The sequence below is a fragment of the Nannospalax galili genome, unplaced genomic scaffold (genome assembly GCF_000622305.1).
Source record: "Nannospalax galili isolate Female #2095 unplaced genomic scaffold, S.galili_v1.0 scaffold1250, whole genome shotgun sequence".
Taxonomy (NCBI): Eukaryota; Metazoa; Chordata; class Mammalia; order Rodentia; family Spalacidae; genus Nannospalax; species Nannospalax galili.
In genome coordinates, this window is record NW_008328704.1 from 1399277 (window position 1) to 1417739 (window position 18463).

At 49.4% G+C, this 18463-nt stretch overlaps 1 protein-coding gene and 1 pseudogene across 3 annotated transcripts in view; both read right to left on the bottom strand.

Moving 5' to 3' along the window:
• Positions 1-18463, bottom strand: part of Rptor (regulatory associated protein of MTOR complex 1) — a 356907-nt gene that overhangs the window by 181712 nt on the left and 156732 nt on the right. For all 3 annotated transcript variants that reach the window (XM_008828814.2, XM_017797024.2, XM_017797022.1), the window contains exons 5-6: positions 16901-17047; positions 3753-3928 (exon numbers count right to left, since the gene is read on the bottom strand). In XM_008828814.2, coding sequence (XP_008827036.1) covers positions 3753-3928; positions 16901-17047 — 323 coding nt within the window. The remainder of the gene's footprint in view (positions 1-3752; positions 3929-16900; positions 17048-18463) is intronic.
• LOC115069553 lies at positions 15015-15133 on the bottom strand (annotated as a pseudogene).

Here is an 18463-nt window from a genome sequence, read left to right on the forward strand (position 1 = left end):
GGGAGGAAGCTCACGAGCACTCCTCCCTAGGTCCTCACCCTCGTTTGCAGCCAGATTCTGGGTCTGTGCTTTTGCAGCAGGAACTGGCAAACACCAAGTTTACAGACAAATCTGGTCCAGTGCCTGCTTCTGTAAACAGTGTTCTAGGGAGCACAGCCACGCTCACCTGTTTACATACTGTCCAGGGCTCCTTCACAGTGCAACAATGGAGTGCAGACTGCTTATGACCTGAGCCTTCCCAGAACAGAAGGCAGAGCCTATGTGAGAGCTACTCTGAGCTCAAAGACTGGATCTTCCTAAGCCTAAGTCCCAAAGCTGTAGGCTTCAGTTAAGTAACACATGGACAGTGAGATGTGAAGGCAGCAGGGGGGTTCCTGAGGGTCTCCCTGAAGAAGGTGTCTAGTAGAGGGCCAGGGTTAGCCTTCACAAAGACTGGTGTGATGTCAGTGAGCCACAGAGCTACAGCTGTTGTCAACTGAAGATAAAATGTGGATAATTTTCACTACCAGCCCCTTTAACAATTTACTTTTCAGTAAATTCTCTGAAAAAATATTCCATTTTTATTACATAATATAAAATTTACTTTTAAATGAAAAACTAACTCTAAAAACATAACAAACAACTATGTAAGTGTAACCCCTTCTCCACCAAAAGGAAAATGTGTTTTCAAAGTTGCAAAGATGTGCCAGCTTCACTTGCTGCTGCGAGCAGCAGAGGACACAGCACAATACCCCCAACTACAGCACCTCACTGAGGCAAAGCCCTCCCCGAGCCACTGCGGCTGCTCGGGCCGTGTCGGAAACCATAGTCCACAACTACAGCAAACTGATGTCAGAGACAATGTCACAGAACTGTGTGACTCTATTCTTTACTACACTTCCTGCTGATGTGTCATGCTTGCTCTGAAAACATTAATTATGTCCTCAATCCAGAAAAGATCTTGGGAAGCGACAGCAATAATGCGTCATGTCTTGGGTAGAGAAAGCCCATTCCCTCCTTGGCAGCGGGGGTGGGGGGTGGGGGGGGTGCACACAGGAGCTGCAGAAGCCAGGCCAGCTGTGACAGGTGCTGCCTTTGGGGCACAGCGTCCTCTAGGCACAGAGGCTAGTCCTTGTCAGTGTGGAGCGGGAGGGCAGGGTAGGACAGTATACTGAAGGACTGCCTTGGATCTGCCACAGGCACTGGGAGTGGTGGATCAGGAAGGTGTGGATGAATTCAGTCCTGATTTCAGGCTCCACGGGTGCCTGTGCCCATGTTGTGAAAACCGCATCAAAGCCCTGGCATGCAGCTAGCATTCAGAGGGATTGCAGAACCAGTGTCCATCCTCGATCTGGGGTGCACTGCGGGTGATGCAGGGGCGTCCAAGGTAGAGGGAGGAGGAGCTGCCATGCAGCTGGCTCTGTGGGGTCCACTGTGCCCCCACAGCTCTGACACACAACTTCCTGCTTTGCTGTACCAGATCCAACCATGGCCCATTGAGGACCGAGGGTCTCCTTAGCATTACCTGCATTGTCTTCCTGAACATGGGCCCCCAGTAATCTTTCTACATAGACACTTAGGGCTCTCCTACAGAGTCCTCCGTGATGAAGACATTTACTGTCCTGTAGTCTGGCCGAATCCACCCTCTGATCCCAGTTACCTCCTGTGAATCCTCCCCTGACTGGTAGGGCCAATATGCTCACTCTCAGGTGCAGCCTGGGCAGTGCACTTCTGTCTGTAGGAATTCTACTTCCAGCTGCTCTGAGTGCCTGGTTCTCCATGGCCTAGAGGGACATGCCTGCCTTCTGAAATGTAGCAGCTCCTGGTGCCATAAATTCATTCAATCATTGGTCACGAGTTGCCTTGAAATATTCACACTTTCTCTGACTTGCACAAAGTATCTATTTTAAAAGAATCTCTCAGGCCACATCTCACCTCCTTAGCTGAAGATGAGGCATCTGAGGTAGCATGTGTCTCCCATACTGCCTCAGCATGGGCTCCCTCAGTGCCAGCTGCAAGTGCATACTCTACTTTGGGGACAATGAATCAAGCGTGTGAACTCCTGAGTTGCCAAGCCTGTAGCTCTTCCTGGAGTCTGTAGGCACTCATTCCCAAACCATTTAGTGAGCAGACATGAAGCTTGGACAGAAAAGGCAACGTTCCAGCAGGCTGGATGGAGGAGAACGGGTAAAGGGGGGGAGGACGGCACAGCGGCAGCGTGGCTTCAAGAAAGGCACATTTTCCCTGAGAGCACTTCAGTCTAGTCCAGGCGCCGAGTCTCCTCCATGCAGTCCCAACCCACGCCCCTCTATCAGCGGGCCTGGGCCTTCCTGTTTCCCAAGTGTGGGAAAGGATCTCTGAGGCCTCTGCCACCCAGCGTGTCTCCCTTCTCTGTCCCCCATGCCATCATGCATCTTCAGTCTCCTGCTGGCATGTCCCACGAGCTCCCAGTGCAGTCCTCAGCTCATCAGCCTCCGCAGGCTCCCTGCCAGAAGCCAGAGGTGCCGCCAGGCCTTTCATTTAAGGTCCGACCGAACCTGCTCTTCCTACCAACCTTCTTACTTCTTATGTCTTAGTTTTATTTCTTGCTTCTAGTAACCTCACTCCTCTCCAAAATGACCTGTATTTTGGTCATTCTGCAACTCTCACCACTGCCAGTTGGTGTGGCAGTGTGCTCCTTGGGTAGCTGGCGACCATGTGAGGCCCCACCACCGTGTACAAAAGAGAATGGGAGGCAGCACACATGGGTGCCCCTCCAGGTGAGGCAGTATGCTTCTCCCATTTCTTAGAGAAAGTAAAAATGAGGTCCTGGCTAATCCCCAATTCTGGCGTTCTCCGAAGCAGGGAGGAAAGGAAGCCGAATGGCTGCTGCAGCCCATGACCGCCTGGGGCTGGGTGGCAGGGATTCTGCGGCAGAGACAAAGCAAGCAGGCCACACTACTCCAACCTAGCAGCTCTGCAACCTTAAGCACCTGCCCCAGGCTGTGGTCACCCAGACTGGTCTTCTCAGGGCTGACCATGCTGTTGGCATGAGGCCAGGCCCACAATTTTCCACAGCTTCTTAGGTTTGGGGAAGGACCAGGAAACTGTGAGCCTGGGAATGGGCCAACAGCTAAGGAAGAATGCAGTGTGCACACAGCTGTGTGGCTCTTGTCAGAGCCCTCCAGAGAGCAGCTCCCTACTGGCTGAGGGTCTACTGCTCACGGGCTTTTCAGCTACACATAAATGAAAAAGCACTAAAGACCAGCAGGGCAGTGTGGCAAGCTGGCTCTGGAGGCAAGACACACACGACCCACCCAGAATGCAAGCAGCCATGGTGGTCTCAGAAGCAGGCTCTGTGTCCGTACACACCACACATTTCCTTCCCTTGTTTCCCAGTGCTCAGGCCTCAAAAGGAACGGAGGCAGTGAAGGGTTCACTTCTGACTACGAAGAATGAATTCAGAGATTATACTTCATGCAAGGAATGAAATGACTTCTTCCACAATAGCCTTTTTCCTCCCAGATGAAAAGGAGTCACCAGTTAGCCCAATCTCAGCATCACCTATGGCCACTTCCCCTCAGTGAACAAAGATGTGCACAAGGTGACTTTGGAAATCACAAGAGAGCAAATTCCATGTGACTTGATTCAGGGGAAGGAGCACCTTCTGTTCTGACTAAGCCCAGGGCAAGCACCCATGTCATGTGACATCAGAACACAGGGCACGTTCTGCTGTGTTCCTGACACGTGCCTGAGACCCCCATGATTTGGAATCTGGCCGCACGAGCACTTACCAGCGCAGGGCAATCTTGATAGGGGTGGTGAGGCAGGATGTGAACAGGTCAGCTGGGAGGTCAGGGATCATAGGCAGGAGCTCGTTGGCTTCACAGGCCGCCAACTGGATGCAGTTTTTCATCGACGGGGGCAAGGGCATCTGGGCAAGTGGGTGGTTTGGGTTAATCGCAGCTACCTATGGGAGAACACAGAAAAAGAGTGTTTCAGCTGACCCAGCTGCAGGGAAAGCTGGGCAGCCCTGCTTCTGACAAACCTATCCTCTTATCAGACCCCTCCATGCGTCAGAACGGCTTCACGCACACGAGCAGGACGGTACACGTGGCCTGGGCCTTCACGCTGTTGTACTGTTGGTGGTAAGCTTTCGGTCCTTAATCCATCCCAACCTTACCTTGGAGTGTTTAATGACACAAGAAGATGTTCAGAACACATCATCAATACTAACAACAAAAGAAGACTCCAAGCAGCACAGCGTGGGCCTGCCACCATCAAACCCAGACAGAAGGCAGAATACAAGGCGCATGGTGGTGGTTAGAGGGGTTTCTGTGTTCATCTGATCTCTGTAAAGGTTCTACAAACAAATATGCACTTGCTCTGCACTGGAGACAAAGTGTTTGGTTCGATTCTGAATGATCCCTTTTTAAGGCGGGGAAAGGGCCGCCTGTTGGGTATTTCCCTCAATGAGATTTGGAAAGGGGAAGGCCCTGGGCTGAGGCTGACAGAGCCACCACACCCAGCTTCCAAAAGCGAAAATAACGCAGTGCTTAAACCTTTAGACATGACATGACTCCCTCACACTGGCACAGAGAATCCTGCATCCTTGCTGTGCCACCAAAGCAGCAGTGTATGTCCAAACACAAGACATGACTTACCAGGTACAACCATGCCTCATGTGCATGTGGCACCTGCTTCATATGGTGACACGTGACAGTGTTTGATCTGCCACCGGCTCTGCTGTCATTTTCAGAAATAATGACGATTCATAAGAACTCCCAGACTTTGGCCAGCAAGGCCTGGCAAGCATGACATGGGGCCTTTGAGTACACACTGCTTTGCCTGCTTCCGATGGAGCTTGTGGCAACAGGTTGGAACGATCTCACTCACGTAGTGCTCTGGCTCAGGGAAGCAGAGCAGCCGTGCGCAATGGTCTGCCTGGAGCAGGCAGTGTGGTGCAGAAGACAGGGGCTGCTCACAGGCATGCGGTGCTGAGGAAGGGAAATCCCTCGAGTGCCAGCAGGGCGTGAGCCTGAAGCCACTCATCAACACCGCGAGGGCCAACTTGAGGGAGAGCACAGGGCAGAAGGGAGGGTGCTGGAGAGCACCTGCATTCCATTACCTGGCCTGCATCTTCATGTCTGAGCACGACACATAGGTTACTGAAAGATCAGGAAACTGAGAAAACCCTGCACGGCCCAGGCAGCTTTCAGCAGCCCCCGCTCACTCACCTACGAGTACTCATTTTTTGGCCATAATGAAAAGCTATCAACTGTGGAGCCCCAGTTTGATCCAGCCCATCTTGGCTGAGATCTGGCAAAACACAGCTCCAAATCAAACCTGATGAAATGAAGTTTAATTCCAGAAGAAACCTCCTTCTAGTGTGGATTTATTTAGTTATAAGGCCATTCCAGAGCAAGGATCTTAGCCTCCTGAACTTCCAGGTCATTTGTTAAGTGACTCCTGGGGCTTATGTTATAAACCCTCTGGGGCAAGATGCTGTTGCTTCCCCCTGGGACCACAGCAGAGGCCAGAACAGGGGTCCTGTGGGCAATCCCAGTGAGTACCAAGGAGGGTCATGAGCTAGGGCAGCATCTTTCTGAATCGCCAATGGCAACCGAGACTTGGAAAGCGCACTTCCATGCCACTGCCTTTCCTCCTTTCTCACTGACAATCCCTTGTAGCTGGTGGTTCTTAATGTCCCTAAGCTCTTTCACACATGCTGCTGATCTGCTTCCAGTATTCTAAGGAAGGAAGCTTTATCTCCACTTTCAAAGATCTTCAGTAATAAAGAAATAGAGGCTTCGAGAAGCGATGTGACTATAATCTGAGCATGCAGGAAGCTGAGGCAGGGGGCCTGCTGTGAGTTTAAGGGCAGCCTGGGCTACACAGTGATGAGACTGTGGAGCTGCTCTACTCTGTTTTGGAGACCTTTCCTGCCCCATTGTTTCATCTGGAATATCTGGAGTCTGGGTCAGACACCCAGGTTCCACACGGCACATTCTACACTTTTAAGATCAAATCCACATCAAGTTGCAGCATCTCTTGAACATCTAACCCAGTGATGACGGCAAATGATGCTACCATTTCACTACCCCTAGCTTGGGCAGCTACTATTCCTCAAATGGTGGGTATTAAAAGTGCACATTTTATCAATAACGCCCCCACTACAGGAATATTAAGCTCAAAGTACAAATCAGGTACTTCTATACAATAGCAAAAATAATATAAGCCATTTAATAAAAACAGTAATTTCTGGGGAAATGGGTGATAAATTTTGTGCAACATAAAGCATTTTATAATTTGCATGGCTGTGGATCAAACCTAGAGTCTCAAGCATGCTAGGCAAGCACTCTATAGCTGAGCTGGACCCCAGTCCCATGTTAACTGTTTTAAATGTACAGCTCAGGGTACAATGGCATTGAGTAACACCAACAAGGAGTGGGCTTTCTTAAGGCAGAGAGAAGGAAGCCAAGGCCATCTGTAAAATAATTTTCTGGGCTCTGGCTGGATAAGCTAAAATAGATCAGCAAAGCAACAGCTCTGCACAGGAAATTGGTTTCCAGGTCTGTAGCATCAACCCCGCTCTGCAGGATGATGGGTCTGGACAGATCTGGCCTGCAGCTTGTCAGCTGTGAGTCATGCAGGGGCCAGGCAGGCGCTCTGGAGACCACAGAAACATCAGAGCACAGCCTCCATGGCCAGGCACTGATGGGCAGGTGGAGCTGCACAGAAGGGCTTTCTGGTTTCCAGCCTGGTAGAAACGGAGTGGGAGGGAGGAGAGAAGATGACCGCCACTCCTGTGTAGGCTCTAGGAAGGCTGGATGCATAAGCAGCAGAGCCAAGGACAGAGTCTTGAGGTGTGGGTCACAGTCTTGGTGACATCTGTCTGGAGCTGCTTGGCAGACTGGCAGTTTCAATAAGTACTACTAACTACCACCAGACAAGGCCAGCCAGCAGACAATTACAAAGGAAAACACTATGTAGGAAAGAATGGCTAATGACCCAAAGCCAAGATTCAAAAAAGCCCTTCAGAGTGTTGGTTTATAAGCAAGGGAAGGGCCTTGGCTGGGGGGGCGGGCAGGTGAACCGCGCAGTTCAGGAGCAGACAGCATGTGGGCCTCAGGCCCATAGGACACAAACTATGCTTAACGACTGTGAGAACTCTGCCCTGGGGATAATCAGATCCAGTGATATTTTTCAAAAAAACACTCTAAACTTAAGGCAAAGGGTTCCACCAATGAACATTATTTTCAGACTTGCTGATGCAGGAAAAAAAAATTCATTTAACACGTATAAGTTACTTCCCTACACTGTTTGAGTTTGATTTATCTAAGGTACTGACCCTTTAATCGAAATGATTCTTCAAAAGCCATCCTGCATGTAAGGCTCATTTCTAGTAACTCCAAGGCCTAGAAAGGCAGCCAGACAGCACAGGTGATGCTGAGGTGCTGGCGCTCCTGAGGGGCTGGCGGCACGTCTGCCCAGGGAATTTCTCCTGGGAGATCCGGAGGCTCAAGCACCAGAACCACCTTCAAAAGCTCCCAAGGCCTTCTGGAAGATTTGGGAAGGGTCCAATCCTCAGATGCAATTTACTCCAACCAGCTCCAAAGGAGACATCTGTTGCCTCTGCCACGGTTGTGGGTGCTGTGGAGTTGAGGGCTCTGGCTCCTGACTGGGCTAGGTACTTCCTGACAGCATTCCATTGCTCAGGGTAGCACCTGGGTTTCTTGTTTCCAAAGCTCGGTTGAGATGGAGCTGCTTCTGCTCTTTCACCCACGAGACACAGAGCCAGAGGCACCGGTAGGTCCAGGTTTCCCAGACAAACATCTCCTTGGCTTTCCTTCTAGTTCAACCCAGGAGCAACTTTTATCTCTATTCAACAGCACCTCATTACAGGGACAGTTCACAGATCAGAGAGCGATGAACTAAGTGGAGCTCATGTTACCTGTCCAACTTCATTCCTATTTAAAGATCTAGCATGGGAGACATTATATTAAAGACAGCAGGTACCACGCTGAAGAAGTGTTCATAATATATTACTCATGTAATTTTATGGATCTGGTATTCAATAATAATGTGATCAAATGGTATACACATGGCTAGGAATGGAAATCTTGGCCAGAAGAGCAGGGGATGACTTCTGGTAGAGGCAACTCAGTGCTGTCTTTCAAAGGGCAGCTAGAGTCTCTCAGCAATGGTTTACCATGATTGTCCTGAGCTTACCCCAATGAACTGTCCATTACTTTAAAGCCACTTAGTTGCTGGCAGCTCAGTTTCTAAAAGCTCTGAAAAACATTCTACAATTCAGTGAACACGTTAATTAGAAATGATAAGCAAATTCTACTCCCTAACCATACTTGGACTGAACCAACAACTGACGAGGAAATGCGGCCAGTCACGGGCATCCGAAAGAAATTTAGGGGCAGCTTAACATCTTCCTCCACTGTGAGCTGACCAGCTGTTGGAGGACAGAGCCTGGAGCAGGGCCTAAGGAGGCAGGAGGGAGGAGTCCCAGGGTTGTTGCCCAGCTAAGTTGTGTGAAGGGACTCAGAAGCAGAGTGGTCTCTTCTATGTGAGACGCAGAACGCCGTGCTGCATGGTCACACCTGAAATTCAGTCACACAGTGTCTCTTCCAGAGCGCTGGGATGCCTGCAGTCTACCCCACAAACAGCATTCTCCAGAAGGCTGGTCGGCCCTTGAGGCAAGAAGGCCTATTGGCATGAAGTGTTACTGGTGACCTGCTGTAGGATTTCCTGGCTCAGGGCCCACGAGGGCATGTTTCTAACACTGACCACAGGGTTTTGGACCCCAGCACCAAGGACACACTTGCAGTTCCAGGTCTCGTGCCGCCCGAGGACCCTGACCTCTCCTCCCAGGTCACTCCTACAGTCTTAGCTGGGGGCAGAGATCACTTGCTTCCTTGCTGCTCGCTGCTTCTTCATCTGTCTACCAAAAATGTGAATGAACCCATAAGCAGCTGTGGGCTTGGCACGTCATCCCAGCCGAAAGCCAGCGTCAGGGCAGAGGCCATCTCTCTTTGTCCTGAAGTCGCATGCTTCCAGCACCAGCACAGCCTGCAGCTCCAGCTTACAAGCTAAGGATCTTATTAAAACACTTGGAAACTTTCTGTCCATCATCACCCACTGTCTCTGCTGAGATCACTGTAATGAACTGAGTCATCGGAGTCCTGGCTTCCTTCAGAGAGTGACAGGAGCACAGGGAGGCTCTGTTTCCATTAGCAAGTGGGAGCGGGAGCGCTGAAGGACACAGTGACAGCTGAGCACGAAGGCCTGTGCTCCCCTCAGTCCTCAAAGGACAGTCTAACAAGGCCAGCCCTGAGCAACGGCACTCCACCTGCCTGTTACGACAAACGCCGCCTGGAAAGGAAGGGACCTGTGCAGCAGTGCTGTAGCAGGCCAAGCGTGTGCATTGTGCTTTGTGCCAGTGCATGATGGGCTACATGTGTGCAGCTGTCAAGTCTGCATACATGTGTTTCATACATGTGCATGTGTGTACACTTGCTCCTCCTATGGTGGTTTAAGCTGTCTATCTTCCTCCAATGGTAGCTTCTGGGTCATGTACTACCTCCGTCTCCAATGGCCACTGTCCGCACGACCCTCATATTCTGGGCAATGCTCCCTCTCACACCAACCTATGGCCCATTAGTAGAAACACACTCCAGTGACACCCATTCTACATGTTACAGAATATGAGGGGTGTGTAGACAGTGGCCATTGGAGACAGAGGCAGTGACACAGAAACTGCAATTGAGGGAGGGACTCTAGATAGGCGGACTAGATTCCAGGGGATGAACTTGCACCGAGGGACATCTAGATACAAGTGCCTGACAGAATAGGACTTAAAGTATATGACAATGCATGAAATCTGGTGGGAGCGTTCAGGGGTGTGAATGGGGGGGTTTAAACCCAATTAAGATCTATTATATGAAATGCACAAAAACTCAGCAAAAAATTTTTTTAAACAAAGCAAAATTTTAAAAAGTATTTTATTTTTATTTTATGTGTATGCGTGTATTGCCTGCATGTAGGTAAGTGCACCCGTGTCGTGCAATGCCCGCAGAGGACAGAAGAGGCTGTAGGATCCCCTAGAACTGGAGTTACGGACAGTTGTTAGGTGCTATGTGGGTGCTGGGATTCGAACCCGGGTCTTCTGTAAGAACAGTCAGTGTCTTAACATCTCTCCAGCCCCAAACAAAGCAAAATTTTAAAAGAAGACTCCAGGGGCTGGAGAGATGGCTCAGGGGTTAAGCGTACGGACTGCTCTCGAAGAGAACCCAGTTCAGTTCCCAGCACCCACATGGCAGCTACAAACCATCCTTAACTCCAGTTCCAGGGGAATCCGAAGCTCTCTTCTGATCTCCGCGGCATTGCACGACACGGGTGCACTCATATACATGCAGGCGATACACTCATACACATAAATAATAAAAAAGACCCCACCCCCACTAGGCCTAACCCCCACAGCTCGCTTGCTGTCCTCCGCTCTCAGAAAGCTGCCCTTCATGGGCATCTCCATTTACCCAATTTCCCCTCATTGTGAGGCCTGCTGCCTACACTGAAACGTCCTTGCTAAGTTTCCCAGGGCCCAAGCCTAGGCTTGAAGGCCCCTCCTCAGCCATCAACTCCTGTGGCCTCTCACAGCAAGCCAAGTAGTTAACCACCCCTAGTTCCAGGAAATGTTTACTCCCACCTGACTTCCCAACTGTTCTTGGATTTCCTCCCACTCCCCGAGCAAGCTCTTCTGTTCCTGGGCTTCTATCACAGAGCAGTGTAGGCCCTGGCCTCACCACTCCAGCCCCTCACACCTCATGGCTCTCATCACGGTATATTCAGAGATCTTTCTACACCTCCCAATGCCAAGGCGGCTCCCTAAAGAGACCTCAAGGCCCACACGACCGGTGCAGAGCTCTTGCTCACACACTCACATCCACCCAGAGTCCAGTTCTGTCTACTCAGCTCAAAGAATAGCTGCTCCCTCCTACCTGGCCCAACATCGAGTTCATGTTTAATTCCCCCTCACCCTCACCTTGTGGTGCTGTGGCTAGAACCCAGGGCCTCACGTATGACAGGCAAGCACTCTACCACTGAGCCCTTACCTCCAATTCTCTCATTTCTTATATCTGTGTCTAATTCCCTTGCAGAGCCTGAGGTGCGCTGACCCTTCTGCTGCTGCCATCAAGTTCGAACACCATCAGGTCAGGCCTTGGCCACCTGGCTTGACCCTGTTCCAGCCTGCTCAACCCTTGGACAGAGCCACACACAGAGCCACTTGAGGGATCTTTTGTTTAGTAAACAGCACATTTCTGCTGAATGATGACTGTGGGGCAGACATTGTCAGGTCCTAGGCCTCAGTGATTCCCTAACCCTCAGAATCTTCCAGAGAAGCCCCAAGTCTTTACTAGGAAGTCCTGCTTGATGTGCCTTCTGCAAGGACCTGCCTTCTACATATCAGTTCTGGCCAATAGCTCCCTTGTCCTTGGACACATAGCAACAGTCAAGGTTATTTCTTTTCACTCATAAAAGTGAGAAACAACAAGATCATTTTAAACCAAAAGAAAGTAATAGAAATGAACTAAAAACAACTACACTGGAAGAAACAGGTAACTTAGGAGGGTAGAGACTTTCTTGTTAAAACCCACAAATTAGTATCACTTATAAATTAAAGGAGAAAATACAGAGCGCACGTAACAGATGCTGGCTCATTCCCCGACTGCCTACAAATAATAAAACCATGATATCCAAGAAGAACAGAGACATGAAAACCACAACATGCAAGACGAAGACAGGCGAGCTACCTGCAGCAGCCCAGGAACTGTAAGTGTCACAGGACAAATGCCCAGAGGATACAGCCATCATGAAACACACCTTCTGACAGGTGACCTACAGATCAATCTGTGGCACTCACCACAATCCCAGCATTCAGGAGACTGCGATAGGCAGATCAGCATGGGTTCAAGTTCATCCACTGTAGTCTAGGCCAGTTTGGGCTACAGAGTGAGACTGCCTCAAAAATAAAATCTCAGGCAATACTGTAACACCACAGTAACTTAACATAGTGACTGGCCTGTGTGGCCAGACTCCACATTAGCCATGCAGTGGCTCATCCTGAGCTCTGGTAAAGGAGTCTGACATTTCAAGAACTCAAGGGCTGAACCTGGACAAAAGGCTCTTCCTCCAACATGACAATGGTTCTCTGGGAAGATATCCTCAAGCTCCTGTCAGGCTAATACCCAGAGACTGCCCAAGAGCCAGTCCTGAACCCACCCTGGAGATGCTCAGGATGGAGTCTTCCTGTAACAAAGCAAAGCAGAGTCCTGCATCTCTGTAACCAAAAGCTCTGCTGGTCTGGAGAGACAGCTCAGCGGTTGAGAGCATGGGCTTCTCTTGCAGAGGACCCAGGTTTGGTTCCCAGCACCCACATGGTAGCTAACCACCACCTGTAACTCGAGTTCCAGGGGATTTGGTGCCCTCTCCTGACCTCTGTGAGCATTGTACCACATGGGTGCACTTACATACATGCAGGCAATATACTCATACACAAAATAATAAAATAGAAATATTTAGTATTTTTAAAAGCACTGCTCTTCGCCTCTCGCAACAAGTAAGAAATGCATCAAGCTCTCTCTCCAGCTGTGCCCCACTTCTGTAGAGTGAGCACAGTAGCTATGCTGGGAGAATTCATGAAACGCATCACCGATGGGTAACACTCACCACTGAACATGGTACTTAAGGACTCCGATCTGGATGGCAGCAGGGGACCTTCGGATTCCTGGGCACAGCTGCAACAAGGCCAGGGCCAATTTTTCAGGTATACCTGCTCATCCACTGAAGCACGGGGTGTCTTAAGAGTGCAGACAGCCTGCAGCTGCATGCCCACGTGCTACAGCAGTGCATGGTGCACAGTGCACTTGCATCCCTCTTTAGACAATTCAGGGATCATTCTCAACCCCATCCCCTGCCCCTGGAGGAGATTCAGATTACATCCACTTTCTAAGGAAGGAGGCAGGTGTAGACAGCACCGCCCTTCCCCCCCCCCTCCCTCCTGCAGAGACAGAACAGCCTGGAGCTGTGGGCCTGGAGCTGTGGCAGGCAGGTGGGCAAAGCACAACCCAGAGGAAGCAGCTCTCACAAGCACGGCGGCTTCCACGCATCTCTTCTGTGCTTGGTGCCTAGGCTGCTTTGGTAGACCAAAGGAGAGCATCAAGAAAGAGGAGTGGGCCTAAAACAGAGTGTGCCTGGAGAGTTGAGGGCAGCTGAGGGCCGCCTGCAGGTGGCCACCGACAGGAGCAGGAGTGGGGCTCCTGTGCAAAGGGACCGAGAAAAGGACACCCTGAAATTCGATGCTAGAGGATGTGGGGTTGGGGGAAGACGACAGGTCTCTATTCAGAAAAAAGACTATCTCTAGCAAGAGTAGACAAGCAAAAAGCCTCACACCTTCCCCGCCCCCTCACACTCAGTGAGCACACAGCCATGATCAGGGGACACAGGTGGATGCTTGCCATCTTTCAGGATGTCCACACACCAAGCACATAGACCTGACTACGGTTGGGGACAGAAGACAAGGAGAAAGCAGAGGTGACAGAAGTTGGGAAGACAGCGGCAAGGGGAGTGCAAGGGGCTTGGAGCACCCACGCAGGCATGATCGGCCACTGCTGCCAAGGCCAGGAACAGACCTGCCGAGGCCAGCATTACCACAGCTAAGGCTGCAAGTCATAGAGAACCCAAAATACACACTACAACTGAGCAGCATGTCCAGTCACTATTGGACGTCCACCTCACTCCCTAGGTAAGGACCACTAGGCTAGCCTCAAACAAGAATGCAGGCAATTACAAGTGTGCGCCCCCATGCCTAGCTGATTCCTCTGTTTTCATTTTACTGTATTTTATTTATTGTCTTAGGGAATGAACCCATGGCCGTGCACACACGGGTCACTCTTCTACTGACCTATGGCTGTCACCTTCTTTTTACCGTTTTTTCGTACAATTTTTTTGAGAGGAATTTACTTATTTAATATATGAGTGCTTTGCCTGTACTTATGTGAGGCGGCCAGAAGACAGCGTTGGATCCCCTGGAACTGGAGTTAAGGATGGTTGTTAGCCACCATGTGGGTGCTGGGAACCAAACCTGGGTCCTCTGCAAGAGCAACCAGTGCCCTTAACCACTGAGCCACCTCCCTAGACCCCAGGCAGGCCTTGTACTTGCTATCCTACTCAGCCTCTGGAGCTGCTGGAATAACAGGCCTGCCCATTAGGCCCTGTGGATTCCTCAGTCTACTTTATTCATGACGCAGAGTCTCCCTGTAGCCCCAGCTGGCCTAGTGCTGGGATTAAAGGCATGCACCTCCACGTGGCAGATTCCTCTAGTTCTTAAAGAGGGGTTACTAATGGTGGTTCTTCTTTGGGTTTGGAAACTCATCCAGAGCTGACCTAAATGGGTGAATCAAGACACAGGGCATTCAAATTACCTCCAGACCTGGAGAGCAATTTGGGGCCCCTCTGCCGACACCTGCTCAGGAAGGTGCAGTTAAGGAATATTCATTACAAATGAGTTCTCTGTACTCTTTGATTTTTTAAAAAACCATAACAAATACTAATTTGGTGAAAATAGAAGTACTTAAAAAAAAAGAACATTAAAAACTGAGAGACTTGCAGGTTTTCTTTAATTTTCAAACTACAAAACAGCAGTCTGACACAATAAAAAAATGTAAGGAAGACTCCCGAGTGACAGATACATATTCTTCCAGCGCTGGTGAAGTTTCGATGAATGCGGTAATCTACGCTTGTTTTATGAAGTCGCCTTCTACTTTACCAATGGGATTCCTCAGAGAGAAGTGCACAACAAAGAAACCCCAGGGTCCCAGTCAAGCACCACGCCATCAGGAAAGCGAGAGCTGGCAATCAGTCCTTAATGCTTATGCCACTTGTGTGTGTTCCCTCTTACCGTCTGGAGGCTTCTGGTCCAACCAGTCATTTTCTCGCACTATATTTAATCATCTTTCTCTCCTCTGCCTTCTCCCCTACACTGCAGATGCATTCCCAGCTGGATCTCGGCTGCCACAAGGACAAGCAGGAGGCACAGAGATGTTTTCTTTCCTATCCTAGTGCAGACCAGAAGAGCAGCGCCAGGACCATGCATTGTAAACATTGGCCCAAACAAATTAGTTGACAATTTCCATCAGCTCACAAACTGCACACATTGGAAGGATGAGCTAAACAGGTCGCACAGGGCTGGTGTTTCTACAGGAGACAGCGAGATGACTAACACACATCAAGGTCTTAGCTGGGAGCCACTGTATAAAATTCTGCAATTTTAATTTCCACTGTTTAAGCAACTAAACAATGGCCAATAATAGTAAGTGTGATAGAGAATCACAAGTGCAATCTACATTGTAATTATATAAAAAGAGCAAAGTTAAAGGCTGAGCTAATGATGAAACACATGGCGTGACACATGCCACCTCGGTTAACATTTTCTCTATTTGATCTCTTTCATAACAAATGAATCAATTACCCCCCCCCAAAAAAAAGATGCATATAAATCTTTTTTGTTGTTGCTGTACTTGACGAAATGAACAGTGTTTGGGGCTGATTCCTCCTTGGCGCCGCAGCATGGGAACATTTACTAGGATGTATAAGCTGTGGATGTGAGCCTCTGATGGAAGGGGGGACGGCTGGGGGGGGGCACGACTAACAAGGCTGGTCTTTTCCTTCACCACGCGGCAGCTCAAGAAACGGCTGTAAGAAACAGGCAGGAGTCGTTGGCACCTTTGACATTATAAAAGTTAAAAATATTGTTCACACAATGTTTCTTACTTGATGTGAGAAAACACAAATGACCTCTAAGTGCTCTGGGTGTTTAGGGTAACCAGACGGCCTGCCCAGGGTAAACCCAGAAGGAACAGTGAGGAGCAGATCTGTGGGACCAAACCTGACCTTTCCCTTTTCTTCTTGCTAAATGCAAAACATCAAGAGGTTAGCAAACACCTCATTCCACTTTCAAGGGTACAGGACGTTACACTTACCAGTCACGCTTATACAATGTTCCACACATATAAAATATTCAACAGCAAGAGGCTACCTAAAGTTCCACTAAATAGAACTTCAAATTTCGATGCTGACTCCCTCAGCACCCTCCTCTGATGAAATGTGAAAACATAACAAACACACAAAAATGAACAGACTCAAAAAGGCTTGAGGAGACCACACTGAAGGCCATGTTTGTTCTTGGATTGAGAATTTTCTACACTGCAACCAATCAGAATTCATGAGCCCCCGGAGGCCGCAGAGCATTTCCACCCAGCTCCTGGGCAGGCCACAGTATGGAGGCCTCTTAATTGAAACTGCCTCTTCAATTTTCTTTTTAGAACTCACCATTTAATTAAACCAACACATATTAATTAAAACAACCAGGCAAAACGTCACTTCATTATCCAAGCGGCTCCCAGACCTGCCGCTTCCTGACATGGGACCTACTGGCAGCAGTTTTGGTTTTTACCATCTAGCTTTGTGGTTCAGATTAAAAAACAGAAGACAAAGAAATGGAACAATTACAAAAGAAATCAGTGGGAATGGAGACTGGAATTGAAGAGATGAGCCCAAGCGTCCTAAATAAGTATGTCTACAGCAGTGTAACAAGAGCTTGTGGAGACACTGAAGCACAAATCTTCTCTACTGATACCACTTAAGTAAAGTTCCAATTAATATGACACCAAATCCAATGAGATCTACAAACACATCCCATTCTTAAACCCTATCTCTTTAGCTCTCTCATCAAATATTCTACTTTGGCTTCAGTACCTCGAGCGCTTCCTTATGCAAAGAAAGTCCAACACTCCAGATTCCTCCCCATACACACCCTGCCACACCCACACAGCTGGAGCACGGCCCTCCCTCAGATTCAGGCCTTCCTCACCTCCAGCTCCTGCTCTCTCTGCAGTGCAAACTGCTTGAAGGACTTGACGATGAGGCCAGCATTGGAGCAGTCATAGACGAAGATGGATGGACTGCCCATCCAGGTCTGCAGGTCGTATATAGACAGAGGGATATACTGAGTATAGTTCTGAAAAACAAACAGAGGTTTGCATGGATTACCCACACATCTCAAGGACTCAGGCTGCTGACCCGTGCCTGCACATGGGAGAAGACACAGCACCAAGCCCTGGTAGGGGCAGCCATTTATCAGCTGCATAAACCATACATCAAATTTTACCTGTGCTCAAGATATCCTACTCCGGCAGTGCCAGGAACAGACTTCAGTCTGTATCAGCAGCCTATATACCTTGGACTAACTGCCCTGCCCTGAGATGGGGAGCTTGCATCACTGTGGATGCCTCTCCTCACGTGCCCAGCTGGGGCCCACCGCCCTCTCTGAGGCCCTTCCTCAGTGGCTGCCCTGCTTATGGAGCAGACAGGAGCTGAGAGCTGAGGAGTGGAGTCCTCAGATTTGCTTGCCTGGCCCACGGCCCCTTGAATTTAGAGATATATATATGAACACTTGTAAAGTGGGTTGTGCTCCGTGCATTGCTTGTGTCAGGTCACAGCACAGAGGCACATCAACACTAGGTACCTGAGACACCTTTGTGGAGATCCTATTAACTGGAAGGGGTGGGGCGGGGGGAGGGTTCTAGTCTCATGAAATATTTCAAATCCTGATTTCAAAGCCATTGTTTTAAAGCAATGCTTCTTCTCAAAAGCCCTGAAGTTACTCGGCCTCCCGTGGCCATCAACAGTGTAAGTGGTGAGCCTGGTGGCGATCAAATTCCGTACTTATGAGTAAAGGTGAGTTGGCTCCCTAGGAGCTGAGTCACAAATGCTGCCCCTGGGGTTGTTAACAACTCAACAGAAGACAAAAAAGGCCAAGCAAGGCCTCTGAAAAGGCAGCGTCCAGGTGGGTGCATCCAAGCAGGAGCTTCCTGACATACCCAGCAAAGAGCCAGGTGCCAGACCCCTTCCTAACAGGAGGGTACAGTGTGCTTCCAACAGGTTGTGGCCACCTCCAGCCCAGGTGAAGGCCAGGCTCTGCCCAGGCCTTCATGCTGCCGCTTCATGCTGTCAAACTATCCTCATCTGACAGGTGGTTTATAATCACAGTACGCCGTAAGAACACCTGGAAACGTTCTCTTTAAATAAACTCCCTGAAGGAGTCTAACGACTCTGGCTTTCCCCAACTCTGTTCAAGACGCCAGAGGGGTTTTTCCTCTAATGGAATTTGACGAGTTAATTCCAGAAACACACAAAATTAGAAAAAAATTTTAATAAAGAATAATGAACAGAGGCTCGCACTACTAGATATTAAATAGGCTATCAATGTATGGTAATTACAGGCTGGTATTAGTGAGGGCAAGACAAACAAATCAACAGAGAGAAGGCCAGAAATAGACCCACATACATAACTGTGATGAAGAGGCATTTAAACCAGTAAAGAAAGAACCACTGGATGGGTGGTCCTGAAGAGTCTAGCACCATTTGATACCAC